Here is an 18,803-nt window from a genome sequence, read left to right on the forward strand (position 1 = left end):
GCTTGAAATTCATGACTTACAAAAAATTGTCAATTTTTACATTATACACCTTTATGTATTATGTAGGGTGAACATGGTCTTGGAATTATGATTCTTGAAGGCAAACATGTTGATATGGGACAAGGCATATTCATTTCTGATATCCAAAAGGGCAGCCCAGCTGAGCAGGTAAATAGGCTTTTCTTCATATTGTGCATGAAGTTATAATATGTGTAATTATTTAAATAAACATGTTCGCAATCATTATAATTGAAAATTGAAGTTTCATTTGTAAGAATTCTGTTTGAAATATTTGCTGTAAAATTTTCATACAACTATATCTATTTTCTTATTTATTTAAATTTGTTTTTTGTTTTAGTTCAAGTTTTTCAGTTTTCAAATAATGCTTCTTTCTCAAGGTCCATCAGGGCTGCAGAACGGGAAAAGAAGAGGAACTGTTACATTTCTCCCCCTTCCCCAATAAAAATTCCCCTGACTCTTGACCAGTCATCTGACCAATTAATTTCTAATTTTCTCTTTTTTTGGTAGTTTGTAGGCCTAGTGAATAAAATAATTTTTTTTTAATCAAAACTTTTTATGATATATCAAAACAGTTCATATTCTTTTCAATTTTTCAAAATCGTCAACAAAAACAAATTTAATAACTGAAGTAATTACAGTAAAACCTATCGTTCGTAGAACCTGTATTAAGCAGTAACCTGTCTTCAACGGAAAAAGTCTTGTTCCTGTGATGCCAAATTATATATAAAAATTTAATGCCAAAATATACATGGAAAAAACATGGATTAAGCAAAAGCTGTCTAATGCATAAATGGAAAGGGAAATTGTACCCTCTTAATGGAAAATTTCACTCACTGTGAGTGTTTTGCAGCTAGTAGACCAGGGGTAACAAAATGTTTAAGTGCTCTACTGACATTTTTTATGCAATCTGTGCTTGCCAATGTGAGTTCTATGTCATTTACCCCCATTAACAAAAATCCTTTAAGTACTTGATGCTGTCATTTTGATAAACAATATTAGTAAAGCAACTGCTTTCTGAAACTGTGACAAAATTTTCTGGGAAAGCAGGATTTTCTTCGAAAGAAATCAGTATAAGGGTTAGATTTCCAAATCATATGCAAGACACAAAGTTGTATGCAAACTACTTTCTGTGATCACAGGGCTGGAACTAGAGAGAGAGGCAATATTGCCTGGGCAGCAAATTTTAGGTGGTAACAGAAACACTGTTATAAATCTTCAAATTTTATGGTAATAGATGTGGGAATATCATGTCCTCAAAAATCTGAGTTATGGCCCTAGTACTGAGAATTACATATACACAGACGTGTTGGCTCGTCCTATGGCCATTGTTACTTTGTCAAATATTGTTAACTGTTACCTGTTCCACCATTCTTTCAATTTATCTCCCTTATCTGCGATATCCTATCTCAACATTACTCTGTAAGCTTAAATTAACAAGTTGGGGTCTTCTTCAGTTGAAGAGTAACCCAAAACAACATGAAAATTATATTAATAACTCAGGCCATCAAACATTAGATTATGAGACTGAAACTCGGAAGTAATAGATTACTATTACATTTAAATTTAACAAAACATTTTATTTATAGATATAAAAAATTTACTAATTACAGTTACATCATGGTGTTTGCCCAAACATATATGTCTTAATAAGCGATATGAGTGACGACACTAGCTATAAACATGAGTGCTGTGAGTACAACTTGCTCCAAATCCCTTTGGAGCAAGGGATAATAATAAGGGATAATATAGGAGCAAGTCTATAAATGAGTAAGACAAGATATATTTGCTCATACGATCAATTTTTTTTTTTCCCAGTCTGGCCTTTACGTTGGTGACATGATTCTGGCCGTGAACAAGACAAATCTTATTGGTGCAGACTATGAGCATGTGAGCTATAGTTATCACTTCCTAGTAAAAGTTTTAACCATGAAATTATTTGTTAAAAATTTCCACTTTATGTGAATTTCCTTTTAACTTGGAACAGTGTGTTAACACTTTTTTTTCCAAAATAATCAAAGACTATTGATTTTAATTTTGTCTTATATTTCTAATAATTCATAAGGGGTTTCATCTCAAGAGCACAGTAAGTATTAATTGTCATCCTAAAATTGGTTATCAGAATTTCCAAGACATTAGGTGCTGAAGTACCACATAAAATTTAGTTAGCACATATATCAGTTTGTACAATATTTCTTAGACTATGACTCTTTCAGGCAGCATCTGTTTTGAAGAATGCAGATGGTCCATTGTCGTTTCTTGTAATCAATTCCAGCAGAGCAGGTAGTATCGGTCCAGCTCCAGCTGCAAGCCCAACTAAAAATAATGTTATAGAAGGGAAAGCAGCAGCAAGAACAAGTTTACCAGAAATGAAACTAGATGGTCTTGTACCTGATCAAAGAACTAGGAGTAAGTTATCTTAAATATAAGCAAATTGAAAATACAGTGCATACTGCTTAATGTGGTCATTTCAATACCTAGGGTTTTTGATAACTTCATCCAAAAATACAGAATTCCATGCCTATAATATCTTGTTTTGTGCAAAAAAACGGGACCACTTCATTTTTTTACGCAAAACACCTTAATAGCTACAGAGACAGATTTCTTTCTGAACTGCAGACTTCTATTGATCTGAAACATGACAGATTAGTTGATACTCATACGAGGCTTTCAAAGGTTAAAAAAACTCATACAATTCTAAAAACCGTTCATGCTCTTAGTTCTTGAAATTTCTGCATTGCATTGATGTGAAATGTTCAATTGTCCTGCTGCATTCCGCTGACTCATTTTTGGCAACTTATTGTACTATTCTAAAACAATAAAATTTGTCTTTTTATTTAAAGGATCATCTTTTTTTTTAATTCAGTGAATGTGACGGGTTAGAGCTAAAGGGCCTTATTTTTACATTTCGTTTTTCTCTACAGTAGAAAACCCATATTGAATGCTGTATGAGATGTACATGGATCATAACAGCCACTATGGCTTGTTGAGGAATGTATAAATGGAGTGCAGAAATGTTGGTCCCAAGGAAGAGCTTACCTCTTCCCACCCCCCCCCCCCCATCATAGTCTGCAGTCTGATAATGGTAACTTGAGAGTGAAGGGAATTCTGGTGCAGTAAATAAAAATCCTGATAACTATATAAACATAATTTTTACCATGTTATGATATAGGCATCTTAGCAAAAATGATGGTAGTACTCGAATGATAACATCACTTTTGATTCCAAAAACTGGCGTCCACTGTATTGATATTTATTTATTTGCTCACAATAAATATACACAATATTCTCAATACTAAAATATGTGCCAAAATTTTATTTGAGAAACGTATTGACAAATATTGGATAACTGTATCAATAAAAACTATCATTAAATAACAAATATTAATGCCTTCAAACAAATTATTGGCATGATTTATGGATAATACAATCGATTCTTTATGTTCATAAAATTACTATAATTATTTTTTTTCTGTCTGGTATTTCAATTGCAGATCAAAGCATCTCACCACTTCTTCCACCATCACCAGTGAATCCAGAGCCATCGAGCAGCCCATTACCTTCATGCCCAATACCACCACCAGTTGAGTTCTCAGATCTAGTGCCTACATCACCAAAAGTCAACTCTGCCAGTAATGAAGTGACCATTGAAATAAATAGGGGTTCCAGCGGTCTCGGTCTTAGCATCATTGGTGGTTCAGATACCCCTCTTGTAAGTTACTCTAATTAGCATAATAAGTTATATGCATCTGAGTTGTTACTATGCTAGTCTTCAACTGTGCAGGTCTGAGTTTGGAGTCTGGTTCTCAGGCATGAATATGTAACTCTTAACAATTTTCCTTGAAAATTCATGGATTTTTTTGGGAAAATGTGGAATTATGTTTATTAAAAAAATTAGCATATTTTTTTTATGAAAAAAACCCCTCTAAATCCTTAAAGGGGTCATTCAAGTATTACATCACCATTGAAGGGGAGGAGCGGGTTTCGGATTTGCTGACTTAATGACAAGGTGGGAGAGGGATGTTTGAAGGTTGCTTACGTCATTAACCACCCCTTTTTTAAGATATGAAATATTCTTAGCTGCTGACGGGGGGAGGGGGGGTCAAAAATGGCTGAAAATCTGCTTACGTAATACTTGAATGGCCCCAAACGGTAAAAAAAAATTTTTTAATCTTGTGATAATTTACTTCACTTTTATTCAAATAAAAATTTATTGAGTTTATCAGGAAAAAAATTGATTATTTTTTATCGATACACATCGTGATGTATCATGATTGGCTTAAAAGTTTCGAGTAAAACATGCACACAAATATACTATGGATACTGCAGATTCTCTCTCTGATCAAACATTATTTATCAAAGTTAGCATAGGATTCAGATAATTTATCAATTTCATATTTCTACTACTAAGGTTTTTGTGTCAAAATAAGCATTTGTAAACATTACTTGCCAGACTTCCTGGCTAAATTTATACATGTATGCAACTTTATTCACATGTTGTCATTGATAAAGTAAAATTCCCAGTTATTCTTTACTGTCAGCTTTGCAGCTACTTTGACTTCATGACAGAATTTGAAAGGGGACATTACCACATTACTACTTCACCAAACACCAACTCTAGCCATATCGCTATATTGCAATTTACTGCCAATAATGAGATGGATTGGTAATGAAGGTGCTGTCTATCAGTGGTCATCTCAAGCTCATTAGGGAAAATATCTTATCTATATCCTCCGTGGGATTTGAACCTGCAACCCAGACAGCAACCTTCGTGGTGGTAAACGGGCATCTTACCGCCACGCCACTCAGGCACATTATCGCATTACTCAAACTGGGAATGGTGACAGAAGCTGTTGCCTCAGGTGACAAGCTTTAAGAGAAACAAAGAACATAGTATAAAATTGATAACTGATCATCATTGAAGCATCACGGGTTATGTATTTTGCTAACCGGTGAGCAAAATACAACATCAAAAGTGACTGTAGTGTCCTAATCAACAGGGAACAATGTTAATCATATTCTGTTATTGTGTGAGGAAGAAAAATTGTATCATTTTTTCAATCTAAAATACAATGAAACCTTGGTATAACAATACTCTGTAGACCAAGAAAAAAAAAACATTTTTGTAGAGGGATTATTGTTATATCGAGTGGCAGCAGTTTAACATTAGAACATGGAAATTTCCAAACAAGACGTGAGAAATATCCTTGGAGAGGGATTTATTGTTATATCGAGTATTGTTGTTGCGAAGTTTCACTATATTTATCTAAAGAAATGTGAGAAAATAGTGCTTTTTGGTGTAATGGATTATGTTTTTTTTTTATCAAAAGATTAATTTCTATCCTCATATGGTGTTTTGTATTTTTCTAGTGCTCAATACTAGTACATGAGGTATATTCTAATGGAGCTGTTGCCAAAGATGGAAGGTTGAAGTCTGGGGACCAAATATTAGAAGTGAGACAATACTTAATCATATTTCACTCTTGAATATTCCCATCCTCATAGTTTTATTAATGTTATGATTCATTGCTTAATCCCTTGAAAATGATGCCCATTTTCAAGGAATTAAGCAATGAATCATAACATTAATAAAACTATGAGGATGAGTATGAAACTATGATACTACTATGATGCCCATTTTCAAGGGGCCCACGGAAAAATTTTATATTTGTGACAAAAAAAAGTTTTCTTTTTGAGGAAGCCCATGTTGAGTTCATTTATCTTTTTTATTGATAGTTTATATGAGTTTGTTTATAGATATATAGTTATGATAGTTTTATTGAGTTGGTTCATCTTTTTTTAATTGATATAATTCACAACGACAAACAAAGAAAAAATATTTCCATTTTTGGTGCATTTTTCTAAAATAAATTGCACTGCCAAAGTACTAATCTCAGCTTTATTTATGTTTGTTATTTTTATTTCCATTCTTAGAAACATGTCATAGTTAGAAACAGGGTTGAAAAAGTTTTGCTAAAAAAAACAACTGCCTGGGCAAAAATAGTTTTTACCACATTTTTGCCAGTTGCAAAAATTGAAAGAATTTCAAATTTAAACTGCTTTTATGGAACAAGTTCAAAGAATCTCAGTTTCACTTTCCCGGCAAATAAAAACTGCTGGGAAAAATGCAGCCCTGGTTGTAAAATGTGTAACAGGTTTCTTCTTTCTTTGTCAAGAAAAGTTATATTGTCAAAAAAAAAAACTTTACACTTTCATTAAATATTCAGATACTGCTACTCATAAGTTTAAAATTTCAAAATTTGCATAAATTTAAAATTCAAAATAATTCCAATAAGAAAAATATTTATTATGTGCTCTATTTTCAGGTAAATGGGCATAACTTGAGGGATGCAACCCACCAAGAAGCAGTTGATTGCCTTCTGGAAAATGTTCCTGTAGTGGTCCTGCAGATTTGTCGAAGTGTGCCCGAAAAAGAAAATCCAGGCCTGACAACATTTGATATTGATCTTGTCAAAAAGTCTGGAAAAGGCTTAGGCCTCTGTATCGTTGGAAGAAATGATGGCCCTGGTGTATACATCTCAGAAGTGGTAAATTACCCCCTTTTTTAAAATATTTTTTATTATCTTCCGGCACATTCATATGATTCAAGTGTATTTGTCTTGACTATTATTGTCCATTTATAAAGTACAATCATATTAAGGCAGAATATACTAAATATATATTAATTCTTCAAATAAGTTATTTCTGGTAGTGGTTAATTCTAAGTTGTCTTGATCCCTCCTCCTCAGTGAAAAAAATTGTATTATTAGCATAGACCGAGAGGGAATAAATTGAATCCCCTTTTATACTCATGCTTTTTTTTTCTCATGTTGTATGTCGTTCATTTATCAAGGTCAAAAATGGTCCAGCTGATTATGATGGCCGACTAATGGTAGGAGACCAGATTTTAAGGGTTAATGGACATGATCTCACAAAAGTTGGTCAGGATTGTGCTGCTGCTGTAATTAAAGTAAGCATTGCCACCAGTGTTGATTAACATTAAATTGATGTTCCACTCTTTGTCAAAAATATTTAAATACTCAAATGATATTTTTCTTATGCTATAAAAAATTTCATTTGCTCACCCCTTTCTTCGATAGCAGCTTTTTCCCCTTGATTTTTTTAAATTCCTTACCTGTGATACTCAAGCACAAGAAATGAGTATTCTCAATTTGGTCATCTGATGTATGTTCTAGATAGCCATGGCTTTGGGCATGTTTCCATGTAAACTCACTAGGCTGCATTGTTGTGCTTCACAACCCACTTACTTGACCACAAGAGTAAGGTGATTGTCTATTGGCAGCGACTTGAAGCAATAAACAAGTTATGCACAGTTGTTTGTATTCGTAAGACTGATCCTATTGCATAGAATTTAAGAAAATGTCTTCCACTAGAAACAGTTTTGAAATGTGACATCAACAGACGACTGGCAGATCCAAAAAATTCAGGATCTTACGTGACTTGCTGGCTCTGCACAGTTGTAGTTGTTTACTTTTTCCATGCCTCTCTCTCTCCTTCCTTTCCCGCATGAACATGAAAACTGAAAATTTGATAATTGTTGTTCATGGATTGTGATGGTAAGTAGTAATCAATTAATTATTATTATTCATTTATTAGCATCACAAACGCCTTCTCTGAGTTTGTGTCAGATGTCTCATTAAGTATGTACTTGATAAATACAGTCCTTCTGGATCCATTTCTCAAAAATTTTGGTTTTTCAATATTTCCTTAAGATTATTATCAAGCACACTCATCTGCACGAAGTGCGGTCACAAACTGAGTAGCGTGTAAAGGGCTCTCTTTCAATGAACTACGTCAGACGCCCATAGTTTTTGTCTGACACAATGATTTGCTTGCATAACTTTCTGCTTGTGGTCATTTCCAGTGGATGACTGGCCTGACAAACAACTGTTGCTGGATTGTTGGGAAAGGCCAGAATTGGTCCCATAATTTATTTGTGTTAAACATTATTGCTGGAGATAAAAGTTTATGCTACCAGTATGACCCTCAAAATGCAAAACGTCAAGGTTCATCAGCCTCCAAAAAAGTACTTTGAACTTCAGCGCTTTGTTTGGGAGAAGAGGGAGATCATACTGATAGCACCAATTTTCATCTTCATTAATGTATTAGGTATAAATATTACAGTCCGTGTCAAAAATATAGCATCTTTGCAGAGTGGCCAGTGCCTAAAATCTTGGGCAATGTGTATGTTTCTTGAAGAAACTGAACTTCAGACTTGAACTCTAACATAAATCCAAAAAGTACAGTAATTTTTAAAATAAGTTAGTTTATTGATAGTGGTTTTTCAATCTTTCGCACGAAGATTTAGTTGAAGTATGCAGGTTTTCTTTTTTGTTCGAGACTTTTTGATTTATGGCTCATTGGTTGGAATTGCTAAATTGTATTGAACAAACAGGGTGTCCACTCCTATCTTTGCCCAATAGCTAATTCTTAAAAAGTGTTGAAAATTTAAATCTCATTTGCTTTTAGCCCTGGATAACTAAGCTTAAATCAGTGTTACTCAGTAACTAATCAGGTCAGTAGTCTGTTAAATGAATGTTTAGTTATGTAGGGTTAAGAAATAATTTTTTACTTACAAAGCTTTTAGAATAATGTTCATATCTAGGACAAATGTTTTAGGAATTTGCTATTTGGACAGCGATAAGAATAGACACCCCGAACATTGTATATCACCATTATATGTTCAATCATGTTTGGATTATGCATATATTACTTTTCAATTCATGTATTATATGGTTGGGGTTTTTTTTTTTCAGACATTGGTTGGAAAAATCACTTTAACAATTGGAAGATACAAGGCTGCTCATTGAAAAAATAACAAGTCTTCAACAAGAAAACTAGTTGTTTCAACTTCCAGTGTAAGATTTACATTATTTTTATTTTTTGGGAGTTTGGGTGCTCCTGTTAGGTATTTCTATGATTTTTATCGTAGCAGTCTTTATGGTTTATTTTTTTCACAATTTCATATAAAAATCATAATTTTTTAATATGCAGGGTGTCCGGATCAAATATTCCTAATTTCAAACATTGATTAAAAATCAGTAATGTCACGTTGGGTGCCAATATTAAAAATATAGCTACCCAAAAAAAAAAATTTTTAAAGTTTGTTATCATGAAAGCATTATTATGTATGCTGCCATTGTCACTCGTACATAGTAACATGCTCAAACTTTTTACGTTTTCACCCTGTTCCATAATTTCCCTTGTCACATTTCACTGGTGAACTGTTGATCCTAGAGATATACTCAAATTGGAAAAAGTATACAAATAATCTGTAGATTTCAGATATATGTCATTCATATTGCAAGGGGTTGTATAGTTATTGAAATAAAAAAATTAACTTTTTATACAGACACCCTGTCTTTAAAAATCCAATTACAAAGTTGTTGCCCTGGCTCTTGAGAGCCCAATGAAAAAACTGCATGATTCTAAATGTGATATTTGCCGAGATATTGTAATTTTAAAAAATAGAAATCGGAGGGAAAAAACAGCATAAACTAACCGTTCCTCATTTATACTGTTCTTTCCCAACTTTTCTCAAATGTTTAAATTCAAATATCTCAGCGAATATTGCAGTTAGAATTGTGATTTCTTTTTTTGTTGGGCTCGAGAGAGACAGGGCAACATTTTTATAATTGGGTTTTTAAAGATGATGTCCGTATAAAAAGTTAATCTTTTTATGTCAATAACTATACAACCCCTTGCAATATGAATGACATAGCTTAAGTCTACACATTATTTTTATACTTTTTTCAATTGAAAGTGTGTCTCTAAGATCAACGATTTGCCAGTAAAATGTGACAAGGGGAATTATCAAATCATCCTGTATATATATATCATTATTTTAATACATTTTGTTTTGTCGTTATTACATACACTGGAATTGTTGCATGTATGTAAACAACGTACATAAACCTTGAGTTTTACCTTGTATATTCAGGGTGAATATGACCTGTTCTGCCAAACGAAAGGGGGTGGTAGATGATCCCAAGTGGAATATGAAACACCCTACCAACCCCGTCCAGTCCAATCTCGAACTGTTTTTTAGTTATGGTAGATAATCAGTTGTGGAAAAAACAATGCATCAAGTCTGAAAAAACCAAATTTGTGAAATTTCTGCATAAAGTTTTCCTACATACAAACTAAGGACATATTTATAAAGATCAGGAAAAAAACCTATATTTTCATTCAGAATATCTGGATTTAGGCTAATGGTGAGCTACAAGCACTGAAAGACTAGCAAAGTTGAAAATTGGATTATCACCAAAATTTTTAATCGCCAATTCCTCAAACATTCTTTCAGCTGCAACCGGTCAAATTTACCAAAATCTTGTCCATTGCTCCAGCTTTCAAAAGGGCCTACAATAAACTACATCAGTGTGCTAGTTCAAGAGAAATTCAGCCTATTGTTCACAATGCATCATTTGTCGAAGTAAACACCTTATATTGATTTTGGCGAAAATTCGATTTTCCACTTTGCCAATCTTTCAGCGCTTGTAATTCGCCATTAAATACAGCTATCCTGATAGGGGAAGAGAAGAGTGTCAGGTAATAGAATTTTTTCTGCAAAATCAAATTGTCTTCAAAATCTGTAACTGCCAATTCTGATTTTCTGTTGAATATCTACTTCGATGAACTCAGATTTCAGTGATGTATGGTAAACAAAAGGCTAATTTTCTCCTGAACCAGGACACTGGTTTGGTAGGCTCTTTCAAAAGCTGGTACAATGGACAAGTTTGCGGTAAATTTGACCAGTTTTAGCTATTTTTTAGTTTTTTAGGGTATTTGTGGAATGGGTGATTAAAACATTTGGAGGCAATTCAATTTTGAACTTTGCCAATCTTTCAGAGCTTGTAGCATGCCATTCAATCTAGATATTCTGATGAAAAATGGTGTCACCTTGTAGGTTTTTTCTGTTCTTTATAAATATGTGCTTAGTTTGCATGTCCTGTTAGTTGCTTGTTGTGCTTAAGTTCTGTAGAAAATTCATAAATTTGAGATTTTTTCAGACTTCACACATTTTTCTTTGATAATAAAATATCCCCTATTACTCGAAAATGGTTGGAGATGGAACAGAATTGGTATGGTGTGTTTTATGTTCCACTTAGGTTCGTCTATTATCTGCTTTTGTTTGGCAGAACAGGTCACGTTCACCCTGTATATTATATCATTTTAATGCTTTTTATTTTTTCTCCCTTTCCTTAGGTCATGGACCACCTAAGTACCTTATTATAAAGAAAAATTTGAAAGGATAAAAAGAAAATTCAAAGATTATTTATAATGATGCTATTACAAAAAAAAAGACATTTATATTGTTCAGAGAGAATGAAACTGCAAGTATATATGCATTAAGAGAAAATTTTTCTTTTGAATTTTGATGTGTTAGTCCCGGTGAGAAGAAGAAAAATTATATATATGTTTAGGTCTTGTGTGTATATGCACTTCTCAATGTTAACATTATAGAAAGTGCTGGTATTTTACTGCATTTCCTGCGCTCATATATAAGTTTAGGTCGAAGTGGTAGATAATTCTTTTTCACAGATATTATAATTATAAGGTATTATTGTAAGAAGAAGAAAAAGATTCTCTGTACATTGCCTATCTTGATCTATCTTTTATCGCATTTGTAGAGATCTATGATGGAACTTGAGTCTTACTTCTCATATGAAAAGTACAATAAGCAAAATTTGTGTGATGCAAATGTTAAGCCCTTAATTGGTTAATAATCCATTTGAAGTGAATTTTATATAAGGAAAAAAAACCAAAACTAAATAAAATTATTTATATAGTGATCATCAGCCCATCATGTCAAGGCATCAATATAGTTTCAAAGCTTAACCCGGCGAAACAGTCATATTTTGCATCGGGTCATGCTGTGTATGTGAAACGTAAGAATCAGGTCTCATCAAATTAATATGTTTTTCCCCTGTCATTTTTGTGTGTTTTAGAAGTGAACTGCATACATTAGTATGTGTTTGCACACAAAGGCTCATAATTTTTGTAAAGTGATTTAGACGCATCATAGTATTTTCATACTATTCTGTGAGTGAGAAACTGAAAGAATTTCCGAACAGGGGAATGATGTGCTGAAAAAAAAAATCATTAAAAAAAAAAGCTATTCGTGCCCCAAAATTAAGCTGCCAGCTTTACAACACATTTTAGCATGTTACCAACTCAAAAACACACTATATATGAGAAATATTTGAAACAAATTACTGAATCACACGTAGGTCAAGTCTTAACATTGTCGGTTCATCATAATGGTTTTTTTTTTTTTTGTGAAATCAGTAATTATGTTATTTTCAACTTGCGTTTTAAATGTGCTCAAATTTATCAAGTCTTTAAATTTATATAAAACACAGGTCAAAAGTTTTAACGCCTGTCTAAAAAACAGGGACATTCAGATTGGCTTCAAGGTTGCAGCATGAGAAAGAAAAAATGAAGAATCTCTCGATGCTGTTTTTTCTAAAAATATATATAGTTTTAGGTCTTCATAATCATTTCAAGATGATGAGTTTTGACTGTTTAACAAGAAATGTACACACCTGCACCGATTTCTCATTCATCTCGTTTTAGACATGGAATAGAAATGAACGAAATCTTTTTTAACAAAATTCTGATCTCTCTCTCTATATATATATACTGCACTGATCTTTCGAGAATTGGGCTTTAAGGATGGTTGTAAAACATTTTTTTTTTCGTTTGAAGTATCGATTGTGCCAAAGTGTGTTTTATCTTTCATATGAGCACACATATACACTCACACCCAAAAAAAGACCTGTTACCGTAATAAATTGTTTTCTTTTACCAAGTTCACTAACAACCAGATTAGGCTCCAGAACAAACCTCTTTTTGAAAAGACTTTCTATTTGGCTTTGGGGAGAAACAGAGGAGAATTCTATAGGCTTCGCTAGTAAGCTACTTTGGCACAAATCAGTTTTTATCACCCAGTCGTTTGTGCTACGTCCTCAGTTTCAGCTGCCTTTTTGCTGCAGGCAAGTTCTATAGGGTGCAGAAATAGCACTAGCAACACCAAACAAGGACGATTCAATGGGCAGTCGCTTTTAACTAGCTCTCTTAAAACTGCATTACCTATAAAAATTTAATAGAATCGTCTTATGTCCTGTGATGTGATGCATCTAAAAGTCTATTCGTGTTATATGGTTTTTCATTTTACTGTTTTGATGATGTGTTCGCATGCGGATTTACATTGCCGTTTTCTTTTTTTAACTCTCATTGTACTTCAGTTTTGTAGATGTTCTTCAGTTTTGTACATAATTTCATGTTTTGAAATCAAAGTCTTGAAATGCTTGTTACACTGCTCTACGATTTATATTCAGCTGAAGATATAAACTTTTTTAAAAATTATTTTTAACACATTGAGCTGATTACAGTCGAGGCTTTTTCTCTGGTCAATGATTTCTCGCTTACAGAGTTTTTTTGCATGTTTTTCATAATTATGTGATATTGAGTACAAAATTCTCTTGAAATTGGTTAAATAAAAATTGTTGATAATAGTAAAAAGAGTATTGGTATGTAGCATGCATAATGTGTGGGAATTGAGAAGCTCTGCATTTTGTTCAGTGTTGTTTTGTAGAGGCTGAATCTCTCTATTCTCGAAGCGCCTTATAACGTAATCATGCTGATTTCTTCTAGGTTCTGCCATTTCCGTGTCAAAAGCATAAGAAATGTTGTCTTCGAAAGCACTGCAAACTGCAAGCGGGTCAAGATGTATATGTTTACATGATTAGCTGTTGGTCCAATTAATTAGTGATTTCCTTTTTTTTTTAATGCTTGATGTAGATTTATACGACAAATATACATTACACAGGGTGCCTGCTTTTTCTATTTTCCAATAGCTAATTCCTAAACTGTTAGTTTTAAGGTGACTCCCAATTGCAAAAAAATATTTTGAATGATGTCGAACATTATCCTAAAAGCCATTCGAGTCAAAAAAAAAAAATTACATTTTTTTTTCTTTTTAATATAAAGTCCCCAAATTGATACGTCAAGTTTTGTCAAATATTTTACTAAACATATTAACAGGAAAAGAAATCCATATATTTACGACTGATAAAGTTATGAGTTTCGAGATTTCAGGCATTTTCCCCATAGAAAAACTGCATTTTGTCTGAGGTTTAAGAGGCCATGAAAAGAAAAATTTCTTAAAACCTCTGCTTTCTGCCAAGAAAGCATTTTATTTAATTCTTTCTACATATACGAGTTTTAAGGTAGGTGTTGACAGAGACTGAAGGGCTGAGATAGTTCCCTAACGTGGGCTCTTCCACGGAATCTCTAGGGGCCAATATTTTTCACTGACCCTTCTACAGTAAAATTGAGTTTTAAAAAAAATTAATTAACATTCATATTGCTTAATAGACATGGAGCTCTTATCAGCCTCTCTTATAAAGACGGCATGGATGCTCTCTTTCCCCACCTTCGAATGCTTTTTCCATTGTTACTCGGATAATCGGACTTTTTGGTAGTCTGGGGGGGGAGTCTCTTGTTAATAATCAGTATAATTTTCATGGATGTTTTATTCAGTGACATAACACCAGTATTTTTAGGGTCTCCTGATGAAAAATTTAAATCACAGCAGAACCTTGATTAACCCCTCAACATCGTCGTGACGGCTAACTGCATATCTTAATTTTTTAATCCGTGATATTATTTCACTATCTCTGCATGTTTGGTAACATTCGAAAGAGGAATAATGTGGCTTTTTATAATAATAACTACTATATTGTTTTCATTTATCATATTTTACTGTGAGTGATAAACGTTTCCTGCTTAACACATAGGGATCTCAAATATTATTGCAAAGAGCATGTTTTAGCCCATTTGAGCTAAAATGCCAGTATAATTGAGAGAGTGTGCCTGAGTGGCGCAGTGGTAAAGATGCTCGTCTTCCACTATGAAAGTTACCATCAAGGTCCATGGATTCGAATCCAGGCATAGAACATCAGAAGCAAGTTCTTTACTTACCGAACCTGGGGCGACCACCGATAGATGGAGCATTCATTTCTCTCCCATCTCCACTGGTTGGAAATTGCCGTATGGCGATATATGACTGGAGTTGGTGTGCGGTGAAGTAGTGTAATTGAGTTAGTAGTGCTTTGTTACAGCCAACCGGCTGTGTTTTGACTCTCCTTTCCTTCTCTTTGTATCTGATATAATTCATGTATATCATTTGATGAACGTGTGAACTCATAATCAGGGGATGGCCCTGGCTGCTAAAGCCCTGTTAAATATTGAAGATAAAGGAGGCTGTGTGGTAAATTGGATTTTTTGCATCCGTATAAGAAGTGAAAAAAAAACAATTTTACCATCATATAAATTTTTAAGTAATGTAAATGTTAGTACATAATAATATAGACAAGACCTTATTTTATAAACCATAAAAAATTTCAAATTAATTCAATGATTAATTTAAAAGTTATAATTTTTTTTACTAAACATCAGCAAAAACTGGCGATTCCATTTAAATCTCCTTCGAGCTCGAGGGATTAACTGAGAGGCTCATGACCAGACAAGCTTGATTTGTGATTTTAAAATATTTCCACATGATCCTAACATTTAACATTATGCATTGAAGATTGATTTTCATTTGTTTATGAATGAATTTACTTGTGACTGGCACACTTTTATTTTTCACACTTTCATGTATAATGTCTCTATTAACCAAGAATGTTATTTGATCTGACTCCAATGATATGTCAGTGATTTCCGAAATGCAGTCCACAGCTCCAGGGTTTCATAGATATTGTAATTGCTAATGGGTGTGCAAGATTTTCATGCTAAATTAATCTACTTTCAATGTAAAATGAATGTCGTCAATGTCAAAACAACTTCTTTGAGTGTTCAAAGTACGGATTGTTACAATTTCACATGAGATCAGAAATTTTAATTTTTTCCCCCGAATATATACTAAACCTCTTAACAACTGCAACCGCTAAATAACAGCCACATTTTCTCAGTCACATTAGTGTCCGTTGCTGGGAAATTTCACTGTAAATAGCAGTTTAGGTATCACCTATTGGATAACAATAAGAGTGGAGACCCTGTATATGTATGATTATCCAGGTTGCAATTCCAAAATACTGTATTCATTTGCGCTTTTTCCCAGTATTCCTTACAAAAATTTAAAAAAAATTCTGGTGCTAGCATTATTTCCCTGTATACTACCTATATATAGGTGTATATATAATAAATCATACATATATATTATACATAGGAATAATAATATTACTAATTAATTTTCTTTTTGTACGCTTATGTAAATTTTTTCAAGTTGTATTGGCTAAGTGTCGCTTAGTGTTTTTAAAAAGAAGAAGAAGGAGATGTCATATTATAGGTGTTATAACTGTGAGCATTTGGTTCAAAATCCATTGTTAGTTGTAATATTGTAAATGGAAGTCGGAGAGAGAGAGAGTTAAAAAAAAACTACAGAAGTTGTCATAATTTGGAACGAAGAATGGTTCAGAAGAGTTGTAAGATATTTTACGGAACATATTGAATAAAATGTTTCCTCTAAAAATGTGGTGTTTCATGTCTGCATGTAGTTTAGTGCAGTATTTAAATATATATAAATACAAGCTGCTCTGCTGTCATGTGGGACATCACGGTGAACTCTCATCCTGGGGGGTCCAGGTTCAAACCCCATTGACAGCACAGTGGTGGTCGACTAATTATAACACAGTTGGTTCTCCAGTTTTGAGGCGTGAACGTGAGCCAGTTTCTCATTTGAAAAAGTCTCCCTGCAGAGAGCAGGCAGACCTACAACACGATACTGACATAACATGAAAAATTCAAGCATTTCCATCATTACCTCAAAAAAATGGAAGACAAAAGGCAGTGTGAACACGGAAGAAGCGCAACTTGACAATATAAATATGTTAAGGACACAAACACTCAGAACACACATTTTGGCATGTGGTGATTCTTTAGAAATTTTGTAGACAAATGTGTATGAGGTGCATGTATGGTTAAGTAGTAGTAGTTAAATAGAAATTCGTTAAAGGAATGCATACAAGGTGCAGGTACTGATGAGTAGTAGTATGCCAAACAGTATTTAAATATAATTTTGTCAATCGATCGAAGTGAAAGCATGTGAATGCATGTTAAACTTCCATATACAGTGAAACTGCCTGACAACAATATTTGATATAACAATAATTCCCTCTACAACTATAATTTTTTTTTAAAAATCTTGTTTGGAAATGTTTTTCTTGAATGTTAAACTATTGCCTCTTGATATAATAATAACCCCTCTGCCGGAATATTTGTTCTTGGTACAGAGCATATCAAGGTATTATTGTACTACTACTAAACCGCACATGCACCTTGTCCATATTCCTCCATGGAATATTAACAAATTGGCATTTGTTGGAATGTGTTTTGGACCTAACATGAAGTTTGTTTCTGTGTAATGCTTATTATAGTGCTGGCATCTATTTTTCGAACTATGAGTGAAGTGTAATGATTGAATATTTATACCGTTGTGGGCCTGCTCTCTGTGGCTGGACTTTTTAAACGGGCAATCAGCTGGTTTCACTGTACTAGGATCACGATAAAAGATTTTAGTACTTCTGCAATGGACGATGGTGTAAGAACTATGAAGGTCATTATGTGTGAATTTTTTTCAGAAATTTCAAGCATTCTGTCATAATCTGTTTCACAATTTAGAAGTGTTTCTGTGTGATATTTTTTGGTTCCCTTAAATCAGGGGTTTTTAACCAGTGCTTCACAGACCCATTTGAAAACCATTTAAAGATTTCATGGTCGTTCTGCGACTGAGAATTAGAAAAATACAGTAGAACTTGGTTTTAATTCGAAATTTGCACAGCTCGCACTCCTACGAACTCCCCTTGAGTTTTCTATTTAATTTAATGCTAAAATTGCTTGTTTAACTTGCATTTTTTTTTCAAATGTTTCAGATAATTTGAAGTTTAAGAAAAAAATCCAGATTTTTATGTAAGTCATTAAACAAAAATCTTTAAAAGCGAATGTTTGAAAATTCTGTTTTTCCTCTACTGTTTCTTTGATAATTTGATGCTCAATTTAGCATTGTTCAACTGGAGTGCATCTAGAATGTGTACGGCTTGATATCGGTTATGTTGTTCAACCTATGGATCAACGTGTACCATTTAAAATCTGCATCTTTTTATTGTCATTAATAGTATGGAAAAAACTGGAAAGCAAGAATTGTAAATAATCACAATAATGAAAGTACCATATATTTCCTTGATCACATGAGAATAATAAGATGTTTTAGAAACTGTTTTGTAACGGATGAGCATGACTTGTTTGCGTAAATCAGACTTTGAACATGGTTGAGAAATTCTGTAGTGATGCTGTTTCTAGGACCGTGGAATAATGTAGCAGCTAAGATCAATTATATATATATATATATAATAATTTCTTTTTTTTAATTTTTGAAACAGTTTCGTAACTGATGATAAAATTTTGGTTTTAATAGTTTTTATCCTGTGTGAATGTTGATGGTCAAGTTGCAATTTGTAGTCATTTTACAGATCCGGGATAGAATAATTAGATAATTCGAACTTTTTTCCAGTGACTTTGGGGTTTGAATTAACCAAATTCGACTATACATAACTTATTGAAGGAAGGTAGGCTTTAATGATTACTGTCATAAGAAGATTTTGGGCTATATAGCCTTGGCTCAGGTTAAATTATACCAGATATTTCATCTAACAAAGGAATACACCAAGTTTTTGGTTTAATTTCATATGGACCCCCCCCCC

The 18,803-nt window shown here is 33.2% G+C and overlaps 1 protein-coding gene across 1 annotated transcript in view; it reads left to right on the plus strand.

The window, feature by feature from the left end:
- Positions 1 to 16,570, plus strand: part of LOC149069206 (multiple PDZ domain protein-like) — a 59,610-nt gene extending 43,040 nt beyond the window's left edge. The window contains exons 27-35 of the mRNA XM_089250361.1: positions 67 to 168; positions 1,837 to 1,908; positions 2,235 to 2,427; positions 3,513 to 3,730; positions 5,389 to 5,472; positions 6,345 to 6,566; positions 6,872 to 6,988; positions 8,796 to 8,897; positions 11,245 to 16,570. Of these exons, the coding sequence (XP_089106487.1) occupies positions 67 to 168; positions 1,837 to 1,908; positions 2,235 to 2,427; positions 3,513 to 3,730; positions 5,389 to 5,472; positions 6,345 to 6,566; positions 6,872 to 6,988; positions 8,796 to 8,849 (1,062 nt within the window). The 3' untranslated portion in view covers positions 8,850 to 8,897; positions 11,245 to 16,570. The remainder of the gene's footprint in view (positions 1 to 66; positions 169 to 1,836; positions 1,909 to 2,234; positions 2,428 to 3,512; positions 3,731 to 5,388; positions 5,473 to 6,344; positions 6,567 to 6,871; positions 6,989 to 8,795; positions 8,898 to 11,244) is intronic.
- The last annotated feature ends 2,233 nt before the right edge of the window (positions 16,571 to 18,803 follow it).

Source organism: Pholcus phalangioides, unplaced genomic scaffold (genome assembly GCF_987345545.1).
Source record: "Pholcus phalangioides strain wild (caught in Gottingen) unplaced genomic scaffold, Ppha-v1.0 ptg000024l_1, whole genome shotgun sequence".
In the NCBI taxonomy this organism is placed as follows: domain Eukaryota; kingdom Metazoa; phylum Arthropoda; class Arachnida; order Araneae; family Pholcidae; genus Pholcus; species Pholcus phalangioides.